Source organism: Marmota monax, unplaced genomic scaffold, assembly GCF_021218885.2.
Source record: "Marmota monax isolate L192 unplaced genomic scaffold, Marmota_monax_Labrador192_F-V1.1 WCK01_AAM20220418_F8-fsc00137, whole genome shotgun sequence".
Lineage (NCBI taxonomy): Eukaryota > Metazoa > Chordata > Mammalia > Rodentia > Sciuridae > Marmota > Marmota monax.
The window spans coordinates 3,502,136-3,526,049 of record NW_026692854.1 but is presented as its reverse complement, the minus strand read 5'-3'; the positions used below and the strand labels follow the sequence as shown (position 1 = coordinate 3,526,049).

Below are 23,914 nucleotides of genomic sequence, written 5' to 3'. Positions count from 1 at the left end.
TCAATTTTAGTAATAAAAGTACCTAAAGGTTAATAGGAGATAACAGTATATGCAAAACTATCCAGTGTAGTTGTCAGTTTTGACTCGTCAGGGGAAATAATATGCATTGTTAAGGGAAAAAATAAGATACACTTGATAAAACCACTGGGTAGGAATAAACTGATAGAAACACTATTACTTTAATTAATAATTACATTCACAATAGTATGGACATTTTTCCTTGCACATATGTGGTAGGTGTTTTTTTAAAACAACTTAAGTACTTTAATAAATTGCCTACAAGTTGAACTAACTAGATGCCTTCTAGAATCCAAGTCTAAAAGAAGTATACAAAGTAAATAAATGTTTTAAAAGACAGAGTTGTTTTGCATGACCTGGGGGATGAGGAAGTTAAACAACTATCTGCAAATTCCCTTCAAAAAAGAGAAATTTTATAATAGCATGTGTGAGTAAATAGATTCAATCCTGATTGCCTCTCCTAGGGACATGGAGCTCAGTGTCCTCTATAAAGTGAAATCATGATTCATGTTCTCGAGCTGGTCACCAAATTTGTTCACTTATTCACTCCAGAGTGCTCCTGCCTTGGAACCTCTGCATGTGTCACCTGGGATGCCCTTCCTTTAGGTACCTGTGTGGTTTGATCTCATACCTCTTTGGGTCTCACATATCAGTGTTCATGTCTAAATAACTTACATGAAACAGGAATCTGGCCCATCTTCTCCTCCTTCTACCTGTATAACACTTCCCTTCTTCAGATACATATTGTGATTACATGCTTATTGTCTGTCTCCTCCAGCCCTCTCCTACAAAACAAGCACATGAGACTGGTGGTTGTCTACTTTACTTGATGCTTTTTCTAGTCTTTAAAAACTGACCAGGCACGATACTACCTTTGGAGAGAAAAAGAAGTCTAGGACATGTTATCTGCCCTTTGAAGAGTTCAACAAATTGGAAAGTCAAAAATGGGATACATGTCACATACATAAGGTTTGTACCACAAGCTTCTGTGTCTCACTGTGGAGGCCAAAGACCCCTGTTGCACTGTTCATGTCCTAGAGGATGTAAATGGCACCCTTCAGGACAGACAGTGCTCAATCTGCACCATCATACTCAGTGTCCTTGAGTCAGGTATGTATGATCATGAAAGTTGATCATGCCATTTCTGCTTCACAGCCATTGGTGGCACCCCACTGTCTTCAGAATGAATTTGTCCTTCCTGATCAAGTTCCTATCTATCTCTCTAAGCAGCTTTGTCTCTTCCTCCCTCACTTCTGCACAGTCGTCATGAACTCGCACATGGCTCCCACATGCCTGTGCCCTTATTGCCTCCCATCTGACTTAGGTGGTCTCCCTCTGCTCTCTAATGGCAACACCTCATGCTTTTATCCCATTGGGCTTTACTTCATCTCATGTACTCTGACTATGAATGAGCTCCTCGTGGTCTGGAACCATGAGTCATTCATTCTGTATATCTACCATATAACTTGGGGTTGAATGAATGAATGACTTGTCAAATGAATACATGACTTAATTTGGTAATCCATGAACAATTCAAGTATTAAGTGACAACTTTTAATCATTACATTTTTCTTACTAAAAGAAGGAACAACACTGTCCCACGAAAACAGATAAAAGGAACTATGTATGGCTTTAAAGGATTCTCTGCTTTCTCTTAAATACCCAAGACTGGGTTATTAAGTCATCACAAAATTTTTATAGGCTTAGAACAACTCTGGGCTGATGATGGCCAAGCATCTATTTTAGATTTTATCCGAATTCATTCACAGCAAGTCCTGACCTTCTTAAAAAAAAAAAAAAAAGAGCAACCTAATAGCACTTTCTCGCCTGGCAAGAGGGAAGCTTCCCTGATTTACCATCAGCAGCCTCACACCAGCAAAGATGCTCATCACCATTAGAGAGCTACACTTCCACCAACAGATCTCCATCACAAAGCATTTCTTTGTAGGATCTAAAGTGGGGATTTGAAAGTGTCCCTCACCTATTAGGCTTATTAAGTGAAAATTCAGCCTCTTCGCATGCCAAAAGTCTGGGAGGCATCTAGGAGAATCTGAAATAACCTAATTCATAGAATTTAAAGTACAAATGCATGACCTCTCTCCCTCCCTTTTCCTCAAAGCACAATTGACTCAGTCTTATCAGCAGAGAAGACACATGACCCAAACATTCTCAAATCTTGAAAATAAGATGATAGGACCCTTTCAACCCTTAGACAACTTTTCCCTTCACAGCCAGGCAGAAAGCAGTTCTAAAGAGAATGTTGATCAGGGAGGTTTGGAAGTATCAGCATTTATGCTATACTAAAACACTCTGGAAATCCTATTATTTTCTCAGCAATAGTCTTTAAAAATGAAATAACAGTAACAATAATGTTTACCTAAAGAGCACTCATTTTGCATTTCATTTCCTCACATTCCAATATTATGTTGTGATTTCAGATAAAAAGAAGCTAAATCTTTTTTTTTTTTTTATTTCTGAGAATGTATTTGTGACAGAATTCTTTCTTCCTAAACCAGGTTACATTTAAAATAACAATGAATTTGAAGATTAGAATCTAAAATGGTATCACATAAGTTGTATGCTTGTTGGAGTTCAGAGCTAAAAAAATAAAAAATAAAAACAAAAGAAATACAAAAAACACCACACTATTTCCAGCTAATTATAACAAACATTTTTAAAGCTTTAACATTAAAAACAGGGGAATGTGGGCACCCCATCATGAAGGATCATAGGTTTGTAGTCAAAGGAGTTTGGCATGAACAGTGCACATCACTTGCTATGGACACCTAAGGATAGAAAACTCCCTGGGCCTCTGTTTCTTTCTCTGCAGGATAAAAACACTAGTATGAGGCAAATTAAATAAAAACTATATGAGTTCTCCTAAACTCTGCCAAAAATATGCTCTCAGCAATTTGTTTCCTTTCCTTCCTCATCTCTAATATTATCTACTGTAATTTAAAAGGTATTAACATAATCATCATGAGGAGATTAAGAAAAAAGCAGAAGGGTGTTAACTGTTTCAGAAGTTTTAAATAAGAAAAATGGTGGCATGGGGGTGGTGGGGGTGGGGAGGGGGGAAGAAAGAAAGAAAAAAGAAACCCAAGATTTCAGACTTCTTTGATCATTATTTTCCAAATTAAGAACCACGATGTTTGAATATAGAAAAAATAAAGAATCGTGATGTTTGAGCCAGGTAAAGGACAGGTCTGATGGAAGCAGTATCGAACTTGCTTCCCTATCTATTCTGTCAAGGGGTATTTATGAGAAAAAAGTGCTCAAGGGAAATTTGTTTCCAGAAATTGACAAGTTGTTTCTCTTCATAAAAGTCACATAATAAAGCCATATAATAAAACATAAGCAATATAATAAAAATATGGAAGGAAGACGCTGAAGGGTCTAAACTAGCTTAAATATAATTGACCATAGTCGTTTAAAAAGAGTGTCACTTTAACAGGTGCTAAAATTGGGGATGCTCACCAAATTCCAAATCTAAAGCTACTAATTTAGATTGTGTTTGATCCTCTCTCAAAATTATAATCAAGATCCAAGAGAGTAGGCCAGTAAGATACAGAGTGAGTCAGTAACATGTATTCCCCAATTTTGCAAGGATTGACCTGGGAAAGAATATGCTTCCTGGGCGTCTTCCTCCACCCTCCCCCTCCCCTGCCACCACACATTTATTTAAATTGTAATATCTAAACCTTTATTCTTTAACTTGATCCCAGTAAGGAAGAACTTCCTCTAGGGAGGGCCCTCTTTCAGATATTACTCATTTATTTATATTTTGTTGTGATACAACTTGATTATTCTACTTGCATTAAAAATGAAGATTATGAAGGTTTGGAATTAAGAGAAGGGGTTGAAAATGAGAGGTTCTGGGTAACAAAGCCAAACTTTACCTACTTAAAAAACATCATTATTTGATCTAGGATTAGACTTAATTATAATAATTTGCTCTAACCATGTGCCTTTATCCCTCTTTTTCTAAACACTTAATTCATAATTACATTTGTCAAGTTGTTAAAGGTAATGACCCTATTTTATCATCAGGGGAAAAAAAAATGAGACCAAACCAAAACAGATGTTGTATGAATTGCTAGTATTTGACCTTGTCAGAATTACTAGATTTCTGACTTGAATAGTCTCAATAATATTGAAATAAGGCAGGGGACATCCCATCTGTGGGCCTCTTTGCAGCCACTTCTTCCAACATATCTGACTTCACTGGTGCTCAGCTGATAAGTGGAAATCAAGCTTATCAATGAAAATGGTGGAAACGATCAGTTCAGGCATACAGCTCAGTATCCTCACTCTATAGACCTACATAAATCTGGGTGTCTCTGGTTGTTGCTCTAACCACCCAGTCATGTTCTTTTTATTTATAAACAGACTCATCTGCATATCTAGGGAGAAAATGAACTTTGGTTAACAACTTCTACATTTCAAATCAAAGTAAACACTTTTAAACTCAAGATTTAATAAAAATTCATTTTAAAAAACAGTAAAATGCATAGTACTAGACATTTAGCAAAAAAATTACAAGCATATTAAAGTTTATGCTATACATACTAATTTCAATAACATAGAGCACTGGATTAAAAATGCAAAGTATAATGGTTGTGTATGAGGCAGGACTGAACTGAATGGGAAAGGGAAAAACGCTTCAGTCTGTGATATTTACCCTGGGGTTTACTGTCTGGTCAGTGCCCTGCAACAGGAGGGCTGGTTTGGAACAAGACAGTTTGACCCTAAGTGTCAATCTTCCTAAGTGTCCTCGTCCTTTCTCATCTTCCCCTTCTCATTCCTGACAGTACTGGTGGCCAAACAGAGAAGAAGCAGGCATAACTTTGAATTTCTCTTAGACCATGGCACCTTTAGTTTTGACTTGGAAAAACAAACATAAACTAGTTGCTCAAGGGTTTTGAATCTTGCTACCTCCATTACACAGAAAACTCTTGATTTTTTTTTTTGCCTTTCTACCTATAGCCATCCTTTTCAACCTAACACTCTTAGGAAAGTGTTCTAAGTGCTGGAAGCAGATCAACAGATATCTTCCCAAGTCCTCTAATTATGTATATGCTAGGCTGATATTTTATCCTTTTATTATTTAGTATGTGAGTTTGTTAATGATATTGTATTGGAAAGCCAAGGCTGTTTTTTTTTGTTTTGTTCTGTTTTGTTTTGTTTTGGGTTATGACAGTTTTTGAGTTGACAGAAGACATCAAGAATAAAAGCAAACAAAATGAGGAAAGAGAAATCAACAGTGGAACAGTCATACACATTAAAGAACTGAGAAGACAGTTAAGAGCTGAAAGACAAGGACACAATTGTACGCATTGAAAGTTAACTTTGAGCAAACCTCCTGCAGAATTTTTACAAATTTTATAGCAAAGATTATGAATTTCTCTCTAAAAACAGTTTTTAAAAATATCTTCTTGTAAGTTCTGAAGTACATATATAATTAACAGGTCTCTGCAGAATAGTCTCTTTGCTTCATCTACTGTACCAGCACTTCTCAGTGTTTACGCACATGTACTCAGACCTCAATGAGGTTTATTAACTATTGATGGTTCCTGGCATCCTAGGGCTTCCCAGGTCACATCTCAGTGTATTCTTTACTGATCCTCTAATGAAAATCACTGACATGAATAATAAATTCAGCATGGCTTAATATACATATGTAACTTTCATAATAGTAGTAAAGACAAGCCAGTTATACTGCCACATGAAATACTGTGGCTTGAAAATGGATATGCCAAGCAAATCAGAGAGCTATCACTTATGCATGGAAAATAAAAATAAAATAAAAAATACAAAATAAAAGTTTAAACTTTCACTTATAAAACAAGAGGAAGTTATGAGGATCTGATATGTAGCCAGGTGATTATCATTAATAATTCTCTATAATTTAAATTTGTTAAGGGGATCTTAAGCATTCTCAGCAAAAAACAAGGTAACCATGTGAGGCAATGGACTGAATTAACTTGATTGTGAAAAAATTTCACAATGTATACATGTATCAAATCAGTGTATTGTAAACTCTCAACATACAATTTTATTTGTAAATTATAATTTAAAGCTGAAAATGATATTCTACAGGAAAAAAAAAAGAGAAATGCACTGGCATGGGCTCAAGTCTACTCCCAAAGTTGACACTGATAGAAAAGCAGCTATTTTTCAATAACCAAGGCCCATGCTCTAACCCCATGATCTGGGTGAGAGAGAAAGAAGCCCTTTAAAAATGACACATGAGCCCTATTTTTCAAAGGGCTAACATGTTATCTTTCGAGTTTAAATCTTCTGGAAAGCTCCTCTGTAATTTCTTACTACAACAAGATCATGACATGTGCCACATTTTATTTCCCTTGACTTTGTACGTGCATAATAACGAAGAAGATAATCGGATAGTGACATTCAAAAAGAATCCCCCCTCCACCACTAGAGGTACGCAGGATGCAGGAAGTATTAGGAAAGATGCACAAAGATTTCACATCTACTCAGAACACAAACTTCCAACTCTTTTGAGACACTCCATTTTTTTGCCCTAATCTCTTCCCAAAGGGCACAGGCTGAGTGGAAAGATGCGGATCGGTGTGCCGGTTCACAGCTAGAATGACAGCTATGAGGAACTGGAGATGCTACAGCGCCCCAGCCTCCATTGATCCCCTTGGCAATTCTTATTTCATCCTGAGAACGCGATACTTACTCTTGGACTGCTCTGGCTATGGAAAGGGCCGTAGATCCAGTTTCATTAACGCTATCTAAGGTCACATTTGGCAGGTCATCGTCATCACTGTCACTTTTACTTTGTCTGGGAGATAGGCCTCGGGGGTCCATTTGTGCTGGGAAAAAAAGGCATATATAATGAATTAAAATTAGTGTGCAGAAGTTAACCTTGCCCTGGACCAACATCAAGCATGGAATATCTTTTCTGTGCATTATCACACAAATGGAATTTTCTAGACAATACAGGAATTAGCAAAAGCTATGTATTTCATGTACTGAGCACTCAACTGACTTTTTTCCCCTCGTTCATGTTCATTTGATTTGCAAACCTACATCTGCTATCAAGAGTGTCTGTCAGTGCGCGATGACAGAATAGAAACTATAAAATCTGCAACATTACAACTCCCGGGTGGTCAAAAGCTGATTATGTAGCTCCTGAGCTACTGTCCCAACCTCTGGTTTCTCCTCCTCCTTGAATCTGCTGCCAGACTTCTGGCCACCTCACTGCTCATTAGCACTTTTCCTGAAAGGGAGAGAGCATGAGGTACAGGAGGTATTATTTGCTTCATGCTCCTCATAGTAAGTTTAAAAGAGAACAAAGTTGGCACAGATGAAAGTTTTAGGTACTTTTCCTGTTTAGAGTGAGCCGCTGTCTCACAGTTCTTTTCTGAAGTTCGTGGAGATCTGCGTGCATAAAAATGGCAGAGGTGGGCAGCATTCGGAATATCTGTTTATATGTGCTAGAAAGTGCTCTTCATCTCCATCCTGACTTACTTTTCAAAACAGGCATTTCCAGGTAAGATTTTCCTCTAACTATAAACTTGCCAAAGCAAGAAACTGATGTTCTGACCCTGTTGACCAGCATCATCGGATCCTTTCAATGAGAGGTTTCTGTTAAAATGTAAAGTGTTTGCTCATGTTGTTTTAAATTAGATTTCATTTCTGCTTTCTTTCTGGTAGGACAATTTTAGCAACCACTGCCTAGAATTCCCATCAGCCTTCACCTCAAGAACCAAGTAAGCACACTTTCTCAACTAAAAGTACTGCACTAGTTGATAACTGTGTTGTTAAAATATAAAACTTCAATCCACCCTGATCCAGTCCAGATTGTTCTCCTCAAAGACATCGATGTAAGACTTCCAAAAACACCACTATTGAAAAAGGAAAGCAAATGTACTTTAAATCATGGTTACAATGTTTGGGTACATGGATTTAAAATCATGGTTAGGTTGGGACAGGAGAATTGGGAGTTCAAAGCCAGCCTCAGCAATGGCCAGGTGATATGTTAAGCAACTCAGTGAGACCCTGTCTCTAAATAAAATACAAAATAGGGCTGGGAATGTGGCTCAGAGGTCAAGTGCCCCTGAGTTCAATCCCCAGTACAAAAAAAAAAAAGTAAAATCACAGTTAGAATGACATTTGATAAAAAGGCATCTTTCTTTTTTCTCATTTTGCCGTTACTATATATCATACATTATATAGAACCATATGGAAATGTTGATATTTCACTAATTTTTACTTATAAACAGACAATTTCTTATGATTATACACAATATTTACATTCTGGCTAGAAAAGCTGTACCTAGTGAGTTCCCACAGATCCCTAATTAAACTTGATTGGAAAGAACTGGCTTCTGTTGAAACTAGTGTGTTTTAGTGTATATGACAAACATTCTGCCTGTATGTACATATATATAAATCAAAATGTGTTTTGCACAGTGCAAGGGATCAACACACACTGGATGAATTAAAGAGAAAATAATCTAAACAATCTAAGGTTGTAGATTTCAACTGAAGACAAATTTGCCTCCCCCTCACCCCCCCCCACCCAAAAAAAAAAAAACTGGCAGTATCTGGAAACATTTTGGTTTGTTGTAACTGGGGGTGGGGAAGGGGAGGATGCTAAGGGCATCTAGTGGGCAAGGGGTCAAGGATATTGCTAAATATCCTAGAATACATAAGAGCATTTGTCTCCCACAGCGAAGAATTTACTAGTATAAAATCTCAATAGTACCCAGATCTAAGAGTCTATATGTAGAAAGGTGTTACACCTTACTAAGTTCAATCACTCGTCTCCTAAATTCAGTCACTAATGAAGAAATTCAGTCAGAGGCTGGATCATACATATTTTTTGGCCTTTTTGTCAAGTAAGAATAATTCGCTGTCCTGTGACTGCCCTCATAACTTCCTCAAATATAGCCTTCACTCCAACTGCCAGGAATCATGGAGGAAATCCATTGAGAGGTTTTGAATGTTTGCTTTGTAGCACTCACTATAAGGCAAAAAGACTTTATTTGCCATCTGATCCCTAGAGAAGATGCTTCAGAAGAGAGAAAAAGCAAAATGTTCTACCACCACCTGATAACATAGAGCTTAACTTCTCAGTCACTCTAATAACACTGAAGGTACCATATCGTTAAGATTTATTCTGGCCAGAGGCAACAGAAACTGGCTCCAGCTAACTGTTATTAAAAGAATACACTATCACGCATCACTTAACGACATGGCTAGATTCTGAGAAAGGCGAGTTCATTCTTGTACCAACATTAAAGAGTGTGCTTACAAAAACTAAGACGGCTAAGAGGCCACTAGGCAAAATAATCTGTGGGACCACCACTGTATGCATGGTCTGTGATTGGCTGAAGTATCATTAAGCAAAGCATGACCATACTGGGAAGACACTGAGCAGCTCAAAATGGAAAGTAAGGATGACTATTCAGCTCAGGATTCAGGGAAGATACAAGCATTTCAGCCAAAAATTCATAGATAGTTTCTTTCTGGGCAATCCTGTTCTAGAATGATTCATTTAACAGCCGTTCCTAACTATTCAAAGCCAGCCAAGAAAATGAATACCATATTGTATGGTATTACATATGCCTGTAAATGTCAACAATGTAACATTTAAAGCTGTCCCAACATCACACACAAAGATGCCTTTGCCAAGGTATCTAATTAGCAAATAGCCAAAGGAAAAAGAATATTCTAGAAGTGTCATTTTGTTCAAAACAGCTGGAGTTCTCATACATAAGTAATACAAACCAAGGAAGATATAGGCAGTGAACCAAGAAGCAATCTGGCTCTGAAAGTTCAAGTCTAACTGTATGAAACACTTCAAATAACTTGAGTGAGAGTTGTGATCATCTAAATTATGTTATGTTTATATCTTATTGAAAGTATAAAATATGTTAAACAAGATATCCTTTTTGATGTACTTTTTAGGGTATCATAATTGGGGATTTCTTTCCAATATTTTCAACAAATATTATGAAATACATCTGCTACCACCATGCTGGGAAACTGTTTTTACCCATACCTTCAGCCAAGCTGAGGAAGTAATTAGAAAGGCTTTTTAAAATCTGCATTGCTGATTAGGTCAGATGATTAGCTTATCTACATACTTCCATAATTCTGCTCTATTTTTATTAAATGTGGAATAGGGATATCTACCCTAGTTCACCTCCATTAGTCTTTACACAACTGAGCCTATGTATGAAGGCCTAATTCTCTGGGGTGCTTATTTGGGGGCAATATAAAAGGTACCTGGGCAACCAGAACAACAACAAAAAATTTACTTCCCTAAGTAGAACAGGAGATGATCTATCAACATTCAGCATTTACCTTGGAGATTTTATTTCTCTTAAATGAAAAAGAGATCAGTTTTGGGAAACCCAGCCCCAGCAAGTTCAAGGTTTCTGGTACCCTGAATGAATTTCATTCCATGTGACAAAATCCCAGGAAGAAATACACAGAATCCCCACACCTGAATTTGAATATGCAACTTTCAAATACCCAGCTATGGTAGACTGTTACTATAAAGATTTATCTAACGTATCACATCTCCCTGTGTCTGGGTCCTTGCGTGGCCACTTTTTATGAGGCCTGGGCTTACTATATGACTTGATGTAGCCAATGGGACATTGGTGAATGGGACACAGAAGAGGCTTCAAAACCACTTGCACACTGGGCTTCCCCTCTCTCTTTCTGTTTTTAGAAGCTAGTCAGCAAATGAATAGGCCTGGGCAAGCCTATAGGAGACTGCTTTGGAGGCAGAGTAGCCAATCTCAGCCAGCAGCCACAAAAGGAAGCCATGTCAGACCAGCCACGTTCCAGCTACCAGGTGACTGTAGCCATGTGAAGGGCCCCTGTGAGGTCAGCATGAAAACTGCCCAACTAAACCCACCCCACACTTTTGACACACAGAATCATGTACAAATAAGATAATTGTTATTTTAATCTACTAAGTTTTGGGGTGATTTCTTGGGTAGCAGTATGAAATCACAATGTCATGTTCACTCTCCCAGGTCCTTCCGGAGATTTTCTAGTAATGATGTACACAAACTACAGCGCTAGTTACTGTCAGCCTACCCACGTTCTTCTCCTGCCAAGTGGCAATCTGCCCTTAGTGACAAAAACTTAAGTGGTACATTAATATAAGAAGGAAAAGAAAAGCTATATAGTACATTGTACATCATCTACTTTTCAATTCAGAATATTTACAATGTATCTGTAGACATTAGGGACATATCTTTGTTCCATCATTATTGCCCAAGCAGGGTTCTTTGATTCCAAGGGGCCATGCACTTGGTATTACGGCTCAGGTAAACAAAGCTCTGCTGTCCCTTCTCTCAAGCTCATACTTGACAGGAAGCTCATATGGGTGGATCCTCTCAGGTCACTCAAAGTTCTATGTCATGTTTCACTCTTTTTTTTGGGGGGATATTGCAGATTGAACCCAGAAGTACTTAACCACTGAGCCACATCCTAACACTTTCTGTACTTTATTTAGAGACAGGGCCATACTGAGTTGCTGGGGCTGGCTTTGAACTCATGATCCTCCGGCCTCAGCCTTCTGAGCCACTGGGATTACAGGTGTGCGCTATCAACCTCAGCGGATCTGGCTCTCTTGAACACATGACACATTTGAACTTTTTTCTTCCCCAGCTAACAGTAAACTGACCCAGACACACGGCACCCATGTCCACTGGAGACACCCATCCCACTCACCCCCACCTTGATGCTATCAAAAGACTAAACACTTCTAATTTCTTTAGGGATAACCTACTCATTCAGCTATTCATGAGGAAAAGGAAGTTTTTCCGTAAGTCACTGTATTAGATGTGTGCAAAGACATTAAAACATACAACAACATTTAAGAACACACCTTGAAACTTACAAACTAACATTTCCTAGCAGGCATGAGGGGTTAGGGATGTAGCTCAGTTGTAGAGTGCTTGCCAAGCATGTGTAAGGCCCTGGGATGGAGCCAAGCCACTGTTTAAAAAAAAAAAAAAAAAAACAGAAGTCCCAGAAGGAGGGACAACTGAATCCCTTCCTCTCCATGCATCAGGGCTGGAGGGGAGAGGGGCAGCTGGGGTGCGGGGTTGGGCAGCAGCCTCAATGCCACTGGCTCTCTTTTCTTCCTCTTTCAGCTACTGACAGGCCGCCCGCCACTTGCAGATGCCCTACTTGTTTGTCCTGCCAAGGCTGAAACATGCCCCAGTTAGAGAAAACTTGGCTTCTAGGAGAGCTGCTGCTTCATGCTAGGAAGGAAGGCAGTGGAGGTGTGAGGTGGGGAGGGACGTGAAGGGGGTGTCGAAAGGGGGAAATTCATGGCATCTTTAGGTAGAAGAGTCCGCCAGCACATTTTATGCAGGAATTGTTCTACAAAGGAGAGTCACAGAGCTTCTCTAGGATGAGAACATGGCTCTGGCATCAGAGAACCTGGGGTAACTTCTGGTCTGTCACTTGCAATGATCTGACATTCAGCAACTGACTTTGCACCACTAATCCTCAGTCTCTTCTCATTGCTGTTGTGGGCAGGAAAGTAGATGATGCACACAAAGCACTGAGTCCCCTGCCTGGCACTTAGAAGTCAACCAGCATCCTGTTTTACAGTAACTGTATAGGACTGCTGCTTTAACTATACCCTTATATGACACTGTTTCCAAATTCTACCCCATCTCCTGGACCATTTAAATGTTTTAGGCAGTTTTACAAGTACCTAAACTGAAAATACTTCTAGAGGCAGACACTAATCATATATAAAATACTACCCTTATTTTGGGTGGGGGGTATCAGGGATTGAACTCAGGGGCACTTACCCACTGAGCCACATCCCCAGCCCTATTCTGTAATTTATTTAGAGACGGGGTCTCACTGAGTTGCTTAGCACCTTGCTTTTGCTGAGGCTGTCTCTGAACTCCCGATCCTCCTGTCGCAGCCTCCCCAGCTGCTGGGATTACAAGCATGCACCACTACCAGCTAAGCACTACTTCTTGATCAGAACATTCATCTCTGTATTCAGTCAACAGGTAATTATTAAACACCACTGAGCTATTAAGCATTCTCTTGGGTGGTGGCTAAAGAGCAGCGAGCAAGACAACCTTTCTGTTTTCACTTTGAGAGGAGACAGTAAATAAATGAAGATAAACACATATGGTATCAGAAAATGATAAGTGCCCTAGAGAATGATGAAGCAGTGAAGGTGACTAGGGTTGCTGAGAGGCAGGCAGATGGTGTCAGTGATGGTGGCCAGGAAGGGAGTTTTGGGAAAGATGACATGTGAGCAGGGACCTGAAGGGGCTAAGTGGGAAAGGCCTGCAGATGTGAGCTGATGTACTTCTGTTTGTGTTTGAGGGGCAAGGGGCATTTCAGGCAGCAAACAACAGGTGCAAAGGTATGTGTGTGTTGTGTGTGCTGGGAGACCTGCCAGGAGGCTGAGCCGGGACCAACAAAAGGAGAAAGTAGAAAGTAGAGGATCCGGAGAGAGAGCAAAGGAACACAGAGAATGGATTTTGACCTTTGTCGTAGATGTAATGAGAAGTCACAGCAAGTACTGAGCAGAAGAAAGACAGGATCTGAATGATGTCATAAGATAAGGATCCCTCTGGCTATTGGCCTGAGATCCAGCTGGAGGTACGCAAGTGGGGATCCTCTGTGACATTAATATTAATATTCTTTATAAATGGCACTAGCTTCTCCTCTTTCATCAGTTCAAGCTGACTACACATAGTCATCAATTAAGACCCAGGACTTTTTGACAAGAAGGGCCACGCAGCATGCCTGTCATGATGTATTTGCACAATTGATATTCAGACTTTGTGTGGTTTCAGAATATCAGTTGTTTAAATACATGGCTTATTTTTCTAGCATACTAAGACATGATGAGAGAAACATCCACAAGAGAGCCCGACTCAAAGTACTGTGAACTCCATGAGTCGAGCCAGCTCACTCAGTGCCCAGACTGCTTATTGGTGTTGACGAAGCCTTGCATCTTGCTTCCATTACGTATGCTACTGCTAATGAGGCTGTATGCCTCCACAGGAGCCGCTGTGATGGTTCATACAACTCTAAATGAAGATTTAAAAATTCAATTTTGGACATCCTGGGATATTGGTACTGTGTAGATATAATATGCAATTTATTCATTTTCCCCCAATTCCTATCTGTATACTTGACAGTGTAATGGCTTCTGCTCCCATTATATTACAAAAATAACCTCATAATGTTCTTACCATTCCCTAGCGCAAGGTCCACTTCTGTCACAATACTGCTGGACCTCTCCACAGCTGTCTCCATTGTTGGTTATCCCTCTCCATTTTCATTTCCAGCCTCTTCTTAAAACTCTCCCACTTCCTTGGGCAAACCAAGGCCTGTGGAACTTGTATTTGTTTGAATAAAGTTTTATTCAGCCATGCACATTTATTTCCTGTCTGGCTACAACAGCGGGATTGAGCAGCTGTCACAGAAACCACATGGATCACATGAACAACTACCTGGTCTTGGAGAGGAAGTGTTTGTTGACTGTGGTACACCATTGCATTCTCTGGGGTCTTTTCTCCTTGTGATCACCTGTCTTTCCATCTTCTTCTGGCCTCTTCTTTCCATATAATATTAAATGTTACTTTGCCCCGGAGGTTTCACTCTATTGATGAGCTCTTCTGTCTATGGATGAACTCTCAATGACCCAGCACAATTCCCCGGATTCCCCCCCCCCCCCATCTCAACCACTATCTCAGTGGGACCAACTGCCAGATCCATGGGCCCAGCTCTAACCTACACCCTTAACCCAGGCTCACCTTCAACCATCCTCCTTACTAATTCTCCACCTGCCTGTTCAAAATGATCTCACACTCAAGCCCTGTTCTTCCTTCTGGTTTCTGATTTCAACTGTTAGATCTGTCACCTTCCTGCTCTCCCAGGTTCCAGGCTGTCATTCATTTCATTTGTCCCCCTCATTAACTCAATTGTGAAATGCTGTGGATTTCACCCCATTGACTTTTCTGGATTCTTTTCTTAACTGAACTCCCTCAAGGTCCTGATAGCCACATAGCATTTCTCTAGGTAACTGGGTGATTCCAAGACTTTCCTTAAATCATTTCTCACTTTAAAATCTTGAATTTTTTCCCCATGGTCTAACAAATAGGGTTTGCATCCCTTCACAACCATCTTCCAGCTCATCTTATACTCAATGCTTCTGACACAAGGCCTACCCCCAAATCTCTTGAATCTAGCACCATCAGGCTATTTCCTTCCACACACAATCTGGCAAACAAACAAAACAAACCCTACCTGTCCTATAGAATGACATATTTTTCATGAACTTTTCTTTTGCTTTCTAACTAAATGCAATCTCTCCTTGAACCAAAACCAACACCTACTTTGCATTCATATGTTTTTATGGCATTTGGCATTTCCCATTTTGAACTGTGGTGAAGTACACACTTATTTCTTATTTTGTCTGCTCCTTCAGAGGAGAGGTGGTGTCAATCATACTCCCTTGTACACTGTAAAATGCAATATCTACTGATGAAGATGGCGGTAATAATGCAGAGCTTTACTTAAATGATTCTGGTAGTCCCCAGCTGGAAAGAGATTGTATAATATCATGATAAAAGTGTCTAATTCACATTTTCTTTCAAAAATTACATTCTGACTCACATTCTAATATTAACATTTGTGGAAGGAAAGTTACTATCATTAAATTTCTATTACTCTGTAAAGTCTTAGAATATTATATTTGGGGTTTCAACAGACCATGGGATGACATGGGAATGAAAATGCTCATAATTTTTATTCACCCTTTCAGATAAATTACTTTGAATAGGCTTTTCTTTCCTTTCAGGAAGTCGTTTTCAACACTTTCTCACACCTCTCATTTCTATCATGTCAGTTAGTGCTTAGAAATTGCAAAGAGGGAATATCATCGTTTAAAATACAACATAAAAATTAATGTTTGTGGAGGTTATCAAAATAGCTACTTGGGTTTCATTTTTCTAAAGAATCATAACTAAAACTACTTTTCTTTGTCAAAAGAAAATACAGATTTATAACTGTCTTGTGCTCCCTACAGTTGTCTTTAAGAGGGCAAAAAAGGCTTTTGAGACTGAAAAAAAAGTTCATAAAAATTTCCACTAATAAGCAGTCTTTTCCACTCTCTTCTGTGCCCTTAGATTATTCTCCTGAACTCCAGGGGCTCTCTCAGAGTTCACAGCACCAATATATCCCACTACTTTTCCACTTTGTCAATTCATTATAACTGCTTCAAACCCAAGCCGACCAGTTCCAATTGATTTTAGTCAAAACAGAATCCACTTTAGGCAGAGCAGATTTACAATACCTGCTAATAAGGTGATTTTGTGGTGAGTACATATGTGGAATAATGAGATCACCAAACTCATTTTTCATCTATAATGCACAGAAAATTTTAGCATTAATCCATGGACTTTGTATTCACTTCTTATTTTACTCATTTAGTCTTTTTGCTCTATCTTCATTTTCTGGGTTGTGGACTGGAGAAAATTGAATCCTTGAAGACACAGATTGACATCTGTAATAATAATTTGAAGTACTACTGAATCATAGTCCTTGTCTAAGGTACATTAGATTTAAGAGCAGAAAATCTGCCTTGGACTTACTTTTTCCTTCTGTATTACCTCTGTTATGTACAGCTAGTGGGCATTAAGCAATTTACCAGGGAACAGTTCTTTGCTGCTTTAAAAATAAAATGGTTAAAAAAATGGCTTGCAGAATTATTGTACCACACTGAGAATTAATGTTGCTATTTCCCTCCACTCCTCCATGCCTCATTTTAGAATATAATTAAAACTACTAAAGGGAAGTCTTGATATATAACAGTGAGTTAATGTATCCCCTTAGAAATATAGTAGACTCTTGGTATTCAAAAACCATCAAAAATCCTCAAATTTGCCAATTATTTGCCACGATATAAGTACTACATGCTGTTGGAACTCTTTATAAATTTCAAGACTTGGTTATCCCTCTTCATTTTCATTTCTGACTTCTTCAACTTCTCTCTATCCTTGGCTTCGGGGAGGGACACGTATTCCTACATACTATAACACATTTCTATCAAGAATAATATGTTTCTGCCAGGCACAGGGCACGTACTTGTAATTCTAGCGACTCAGGAGGCTGAGGCAGGAGGATCACAATTTCAAGGCCAGTCTCAACAACTTAGTGAGGCCCTGTCTCAAAATAAAAAGGGGTGGGGATGTGGCTCAGTGGTTAAGCATCTCAGGGTTCAATTCTCAGTACGAACAACAACAGAAAAATGTTTCTTGTGCACATACATCCTAACATCACATTTTTTAAAAATTTTATTAAAAGTTTCTTTGATTGATTGATACACACATATATAGAAGCCTTTGTCCCCAGCATTTCACAAGAATTACTGTGTGGACCACAGGCAGAGAACTCAAGGGCCACTGAGATGAGTCTTGTGGCTGGGGAAGCTCATTTGCAAACTTTCCCCTACCTTAACACATTAAAAGTACTACATGTGAAAAGTGGCTATCTTAAGTATTGAATCCGTGAGGTCCAGGGTCTACTATGTCAAAGTCATGAAGAGCAATGTCAAAGCCCTAATTCTTTTTTTTTTTAATTTTTTTTATTGGTTGTTCAAAACATTATAAAGCTCTTGACATATCATATTTCATACATTAGATTCAAGTTGGTTATGAACTCCCAATTTTACCCCAAATACAGATTGCAGAATCACATCGGTTACACATCCACATTTTTACATAATGCCCTATTAGTAACTGTTGTATTCTGCTACCTTTCCTATCCTCTACCATCCCCCCTCCCTCCCCTCCCATCTTCTCTCTCTACCCCATCCACTGTAATTCATATCAAAGCCCTAATTCTGCTTAGACAAAGGCCCAGTGAACATGTGCTTTAAGTACTCTAAGCCATGCCAGGAGAGACATTAAGACATTAAGATGGCACACTAGTTCTTTTGCTTTCCCAACTTTACACTGGGTTTATATTAATTTCTTTATGGAAGTCCATCTTGGTTTCGTGAGACATTTATTTACTTTTTTTCTTTTTTGGTACCAGGAATTGAACCTAGGGATGCTTTACTACTGAGCCACATCCCACATTTAATTTAGAGTAGGGTCTCACTGAGTTGCTTAGGGTCTTGCTAAGTTGCTGAGGCAGACTTTGAACTTGTGATCCTCATACCTCAGCTTCCTGAGCTGCTGGTATTACATGTATGGGCCACTGTGCCAGCTACATGTGAGACTGTTCTGAAGAAGATTTGGGCTCTGAGGAAGAATGAGATATTTTCTAGACAAATTCCTGGTACTTTGTGTGTTGCCTGAGCTTGGTATGTTAGTTGTTAAACAAGCACAAATTTGACATTGTTTTCTTTTCATATAGAAATAAAAACTTATTGGTACAAAAGAGTCACATTTATGTTTGTGCAACCTCTGAAATATATACTGCTATAATAATATACCTATTATGAACATCATCTTGCTGCTTTTCTTGACCAAAGCTGCCAAGTTAGCTCAGCACTGAATACTTGCTGTTCCTAAGGCCAAGTTGCCACCTGAGAGTCTGGGTGTCTCATTACACTCTAGCCAAGTTCACCTGCTAATAAGAGCAGAGAGACTTCCTGTGTGTCTGCACATTTAGACGACCAATTACATACTGTCAGGGTCACATCTATTCTTCAGTATTTTTATCCCTTTTTCTCTTTCTTGAAAGGAGAATGCCTATCCTGAAAACTATTTCTATTATCTTCTACATCTAACTACTAGTGATATGAAAAATAATATATGAAGAGCCATTTAACATAGGATCCAGTACTTAAGTTCTCATTAATTTGCTAGTAATTTTGAGTTAAATTATTTATATAGTTTTTCTTTCTCATTTTTAATTTAAGTGATTCCAAACATATGTGTGTGTGTGTGTGTGTGTATATATATATATATATATATATATATATAACAATCTATTATTTTGGAAGATAATCTTAATATTTTGCATCATTTTCTTCAAAATATTTTTAAAGCAAAACATCAAAGAAAGAGTTGAAAGACCTCCTTTTTTAAAAAAAAATTCCTATTTTGTTCCCTTCCTTTATGTATCCTGGGGTATATCCTTCCTATTCCTGTGTATAAATGAATAGTATCTATGGTTTTATTTAAAAACTATATACAATAATGTTGTATTCCATAATGTTTTTCCTTAGCATGGCATTTGAGATTTATTCATACTTTTTCATTTTAAGCATTGTATCATGTTCTGTTTTCTAAACGGACCACTATTATTTATCTGTTCTTGTGATTGAAAGTTAAGCTGTTGGAAATATCCATCGTTAGAAATGCTGAAGCAAGTTGTTTCCAAGTATATACCTGAAAATTATGGGGTATGCGTATCATCGGTTTCACTAGATATTGCCAAATTGCTCTCCAAAGTGATTGAATCCACTTATATTCCTGTTGTTGTATAGATATGCCATTTCCCCATATTATAAAGCTTATGCTACCAGATTTAAACATTTTTCTAAAAGTCTGAAGTCATTCAATGTTATCTACTCTCCTCCCAAACACAAGATTCAGCCTGCTATAACTGTGTGATAACATTCCCACCTTTCCCAGTTACCACTTAGTCTAGAATGTTGGTGCATGGCTTACTGTTAAAAGAGTTAATTAAAATTAATCTTTAGGCAGGTGTTTATCTATATACTTTTAAAACCAGTTCTAAACTCTCCTTTCCTTTCGGGTTCCTTTTCTTCTGTCCAAAGCATATCCTTTATTGGTTCTTTTAGCAAACTTGTGTGAACAGTAAACTCTCAAGTCAATATATGTCTGAAACAAAACTTTTATTTTGCTGTTCACTGAATTGTACTTTAGCTGAGAACAGGATTCTAGGATCCATCAGCCTTCTGAAGAGACTACTCCATTGCTTTCTGGCATTTGTTACTGCTGACAATCTTTCTTAAATTCCTTCACAAATATCTTTTGAAATTTTCTTTATGACTCATGCTTGACAATTTCACTGCTTTGTGTGTATAGTGGATATATTTTTACTTAATTTGTCTACACTCTGAGATTCATGATCTCTTTTAATTTCCCCAAGTTTTCAGACACCTGCCTGAACATATTACATTCTCATCAATTCTTCTCTTATAGGTGTATTTTAAGTTATATTCTGGAATATTTCAATTCACGTGTCTTCTTTCTTCGTCTGTCACCTTTTGTACTCAGTTTTGTTTTCTGGGTGAAGTTTGCAACAGAACCTTTCAATTAAAATGTTTTCCCAATGAAATTTAACATGTTCCATTTTACAACTGGAGAACCTGGGAAGTATCCTCCATTCATCTTTTCCTTCATCCGTGAAATCTAATTGGCCAATAAGTCCTGTCATATGTCCACCTCTGCCCGGGCCCTGCTGAATTCTCACCTGGCTTCACTTGTCTCTTTTCCTTTATTCCCACTACACACATTTCTTCGCCTACAGACTTCAGCGTTACTATGTGGACTCCCACTTACTTCCAACCTTCTGTCTCTCTCTTAGTGTTGACTAAACATAGACTCCTTAGTGAGCCACACAATGCCCATGATATCTGCATCCATGGACGTCATTGTGCCTCATTCCCACTTTCTATATCTTTTATTTGAACCATATCAACCTATCTACTTGTGAAACCTACCTCCCTCTCTACCAGCATGCATTGCACTTTCTAAGACTTTGCATTTTTTTAATATATGACAATGGAATGCATTACAATTCTTATTACACTTATAGAGCATATTTTTTCATATCTCTGGTTGTATACAAAGTATATTCACACCAATCTGTGTCTTCATACATGTTCTTTGGATAATAATGATCATCACATTCTATCATCATTAATTACCCCATGGCCCCTCTATTACCCTCTCACCCCTCTGCCCTATCTAGAGTTTGCCTGTTTCTCCCATGCTCCCCCTCCCTACCCCACTATGGATCAGCCTCCTTATATCAGAGAAAACATTCGGCGTTTGTTTTTTTTTTTTTTTGGATTGGCTAACTTGACTTAGAATTATCTTCTCCAGTGCCATCCATTTACCTGCAAATACCATGATTTTATTCTCTTTTATTGCTGAATAATATTCCATTGTGTATATATGTCACATTTCTTTTTATCCATTCATCTATTGAAGGGCATCTAGGTTGGTTCCACAGTTTAGCTATTGTGAATTGTGCTGCTATGAACACTGAGGTGGCTGTGTCTCTGTAGTAAGACTTTGCATTTTTTTAACAAAATGCCTTTCCTTATTCATGTCAACCCGGACAATGTAACTGATCACTTTCCTTGGAGACACAGCCTTCTCCTGCAGTATTAACCACACTCTCCCAAATACCTAGTTCACGGCTTCTATCTGTTGTTCACCTGTGGGAATCTATACTTCTCTGTATCACAGAATTTGCCTGTTTTTTTTTTTTTTTTTTGGTTTTGCTTGGTCTGCTTTATCTGTTTGATAGTGGGGTTGCTATTGGCACTGTCTGTGTACTGTATACATGGTTAAATCAGGAATTTGCATTAATGAAATGAATAAGGTAATGGAAAGAAATTACTTGGTAAGGCAAAACATTAAAAAGTGGAATTAAAAAATTTTTAAACTCTTATTTTTGAATCTGGCAACTAAAATTTTATTTAAGTTTTGACAGATGAAGCACGGAGAAATAAAGAAATTAATTGGTACTATAATCGTCACATTAGTTGAAATAACAACCACAAAGAATCTTTTTCATTTTAATGGTACAACATAAGGAATAAAATTCAAGAGGTTCATGTTAGTAAGTCAAGTAATTTCTTTTAGTTTATAAAGTACACCAGTTTCAGGGCTGGGATTGTGGCTCAGTGGTAGAGTGCTCACCTAGCATATGTGAGGCCCTGGGTTCGATCTTCAGCACTATATATAAATAAAATACAGATATTGTGTCCAACTACAACTAAAAAATAAGTATTAAAAAAGTATACCAGTTTCTAAAAAAAATAGTATCATTTTACACATGTGTGTGTATGTGTGTGTGTGTGTGTATGTATTTACATTTATAGACATATGCCTATAAAGGGTATAGTGCCAAGTTCTACTTCAAGCACTGTTATGGTTTATCTATGAGGTGATCCCAAAAGCTCATATATAGGATAATGCAAGAAAGTTCAGAGATGAAATGATTGGGTTATGAGAACCTTAACCTAATCAGTACGTTAATCCACTTGAATGGGTAAACTGGGTATTACCTGTAGGCAGGTAGGGTGTGGCTGAAGCAGGCAGATCACTGAGGACTTGCCTTTGGAGTTTATATTTTGTTCCTGGTGAGCAGAGCTCTCTCTCTACTTCCTCATTGCCAAGTGCTGAGGGGCTACACCCTTCCACAATCATGTGGTATCCCACCTTGGGCCCAGATCAATGGAGTTGGCTGTTTATGGACTGAGAGCTTTGAAATCATCATGGCAGAGAAAAAAACTGACTTAAAACAAGCATATTCTACCATGCCCAGCTATGAGATGGGTGGATATTTCAAACCTTACAAAGATGCAAGGCCCTCTAAATAAACTGGTTGGCTGAATAGTTAGTCATATAACTAATAGTTAACTTGTTGGCTGAACTGTAATAATGAGGTTCTTTTATCTTTTCTGGAATAAGGTATAGAATAAATATCACATCTTAACAAACAGAGTCACTGTGTGATAGCATCCTCTTGCTGCATTCTCAATGTACATCATACTTATAAACACAGAGCACAACAATGAAAAATAGTTCATAACCATTCCGTGGTTTATTTAGCTTTGTAAATGGAAAAAGTCGTAATCTTTCACTTACATCAGATCACACAAAATTTTACAGTTAACACCAGTTGATTACTGAAAGGGGGTGTACTTTTAGCATCAGGGCCTTATTTTGGTGACAAACATTAAAGATTATCATAATTGGCCAAGAAGGGGGGGGGTGAGAACAGCCAAAACAGGCCTGTTCATAGTTGTAATAGTTGCAAGGTGGATAATGAGATAATAAAACACGTAATTGGAGGTTATACTACCTTGATTACTGGAGATTATACCAATGGGCACAATAATGCCATTAAGTAGTGCATCACCAGCTACCACTCATTTGTTAGGTGATAAATAGATTATGTTCTATTAAAATCACGACTTTGGGAATAGGGTAGAAAGTAACACTACATATCAGGACACTAATACATGCTGGACAGTATACAAGACATTTTACTATTTGATAAGCTTAATAAATAGTAAAGGAACTACAAAAATATACAAAAGATACTGAAATAAAAACTGGAAAATGCCAGCTCTTATTATAAAGCTATTCTCCATAGCCAAACTCACATTTTTTAGAATTTATTTTCCAATTTTGAAGAAAGCATTTCTGAACATCTGCTATATAACCTAGGATAATTCTGAAACTCTAATGTTATAATGATTATTAGCTATTGGCGAGTGCTCAGAATTTTATTGAACTCATTAATCTAAGAAAAAATAAATATAATTATAACAGTAATAATAAATGTTGGCAGTGTCTTTATTTTGTGTTTTTCCCCTTGTGTTTTTTTTTTTTTTCCAGAAAATAACCGCCACCAGAATGAGGCAAGATAGAACAGGCATGTCTGTGTTGTATGTCTCTTTATAACCAATTTCCCGCTCAAAAGAGCTCCGGGCAGAGACCAGATATGTCTAAAAATGACACAGATGTCGATCTCTGAAACTCAGTGAACCACACTTTGACAAAATTTTCCTACACCAAGAAATGTTAACCTACAGCTTAAGGCTGTTTTTTATGCTGCAAGATGCTGGAGAAATGGAAATACATGATACTGTACTATATACAATGGGTCAATGTCAAAACATGGA

The 23,914-nt window shown here is 38.0% G+C and overlaps 1 protein-coding gene across 10 annotated transcripts in view; it reads right to left on the bottom strand.

Moving 5' to 3' along the window:
* Klf12 (KLF transcription factor 12) overlaps nucleotides 1–23,914 on the bottom strand; it is a 438,833-nt gene that overhangs the window by 119,663 nt on the left and 295,256 nt on the right. For all 10 annotated transcript variants that reach the window (XM_058580971.1, XM_058580972.1, XM_046449453.2 and 7 more), the window contains one exon: nucleotides 6,725–6,860. In XM_058580971.1, coding sequence (XP_058436954.1) covers nucleotides 6,725–6,860 — 136 coding nt within the window. The remainder of the gene's footprint in view (nucleotides 1–6,724; nucleotides 6,861–23,914) is intronic.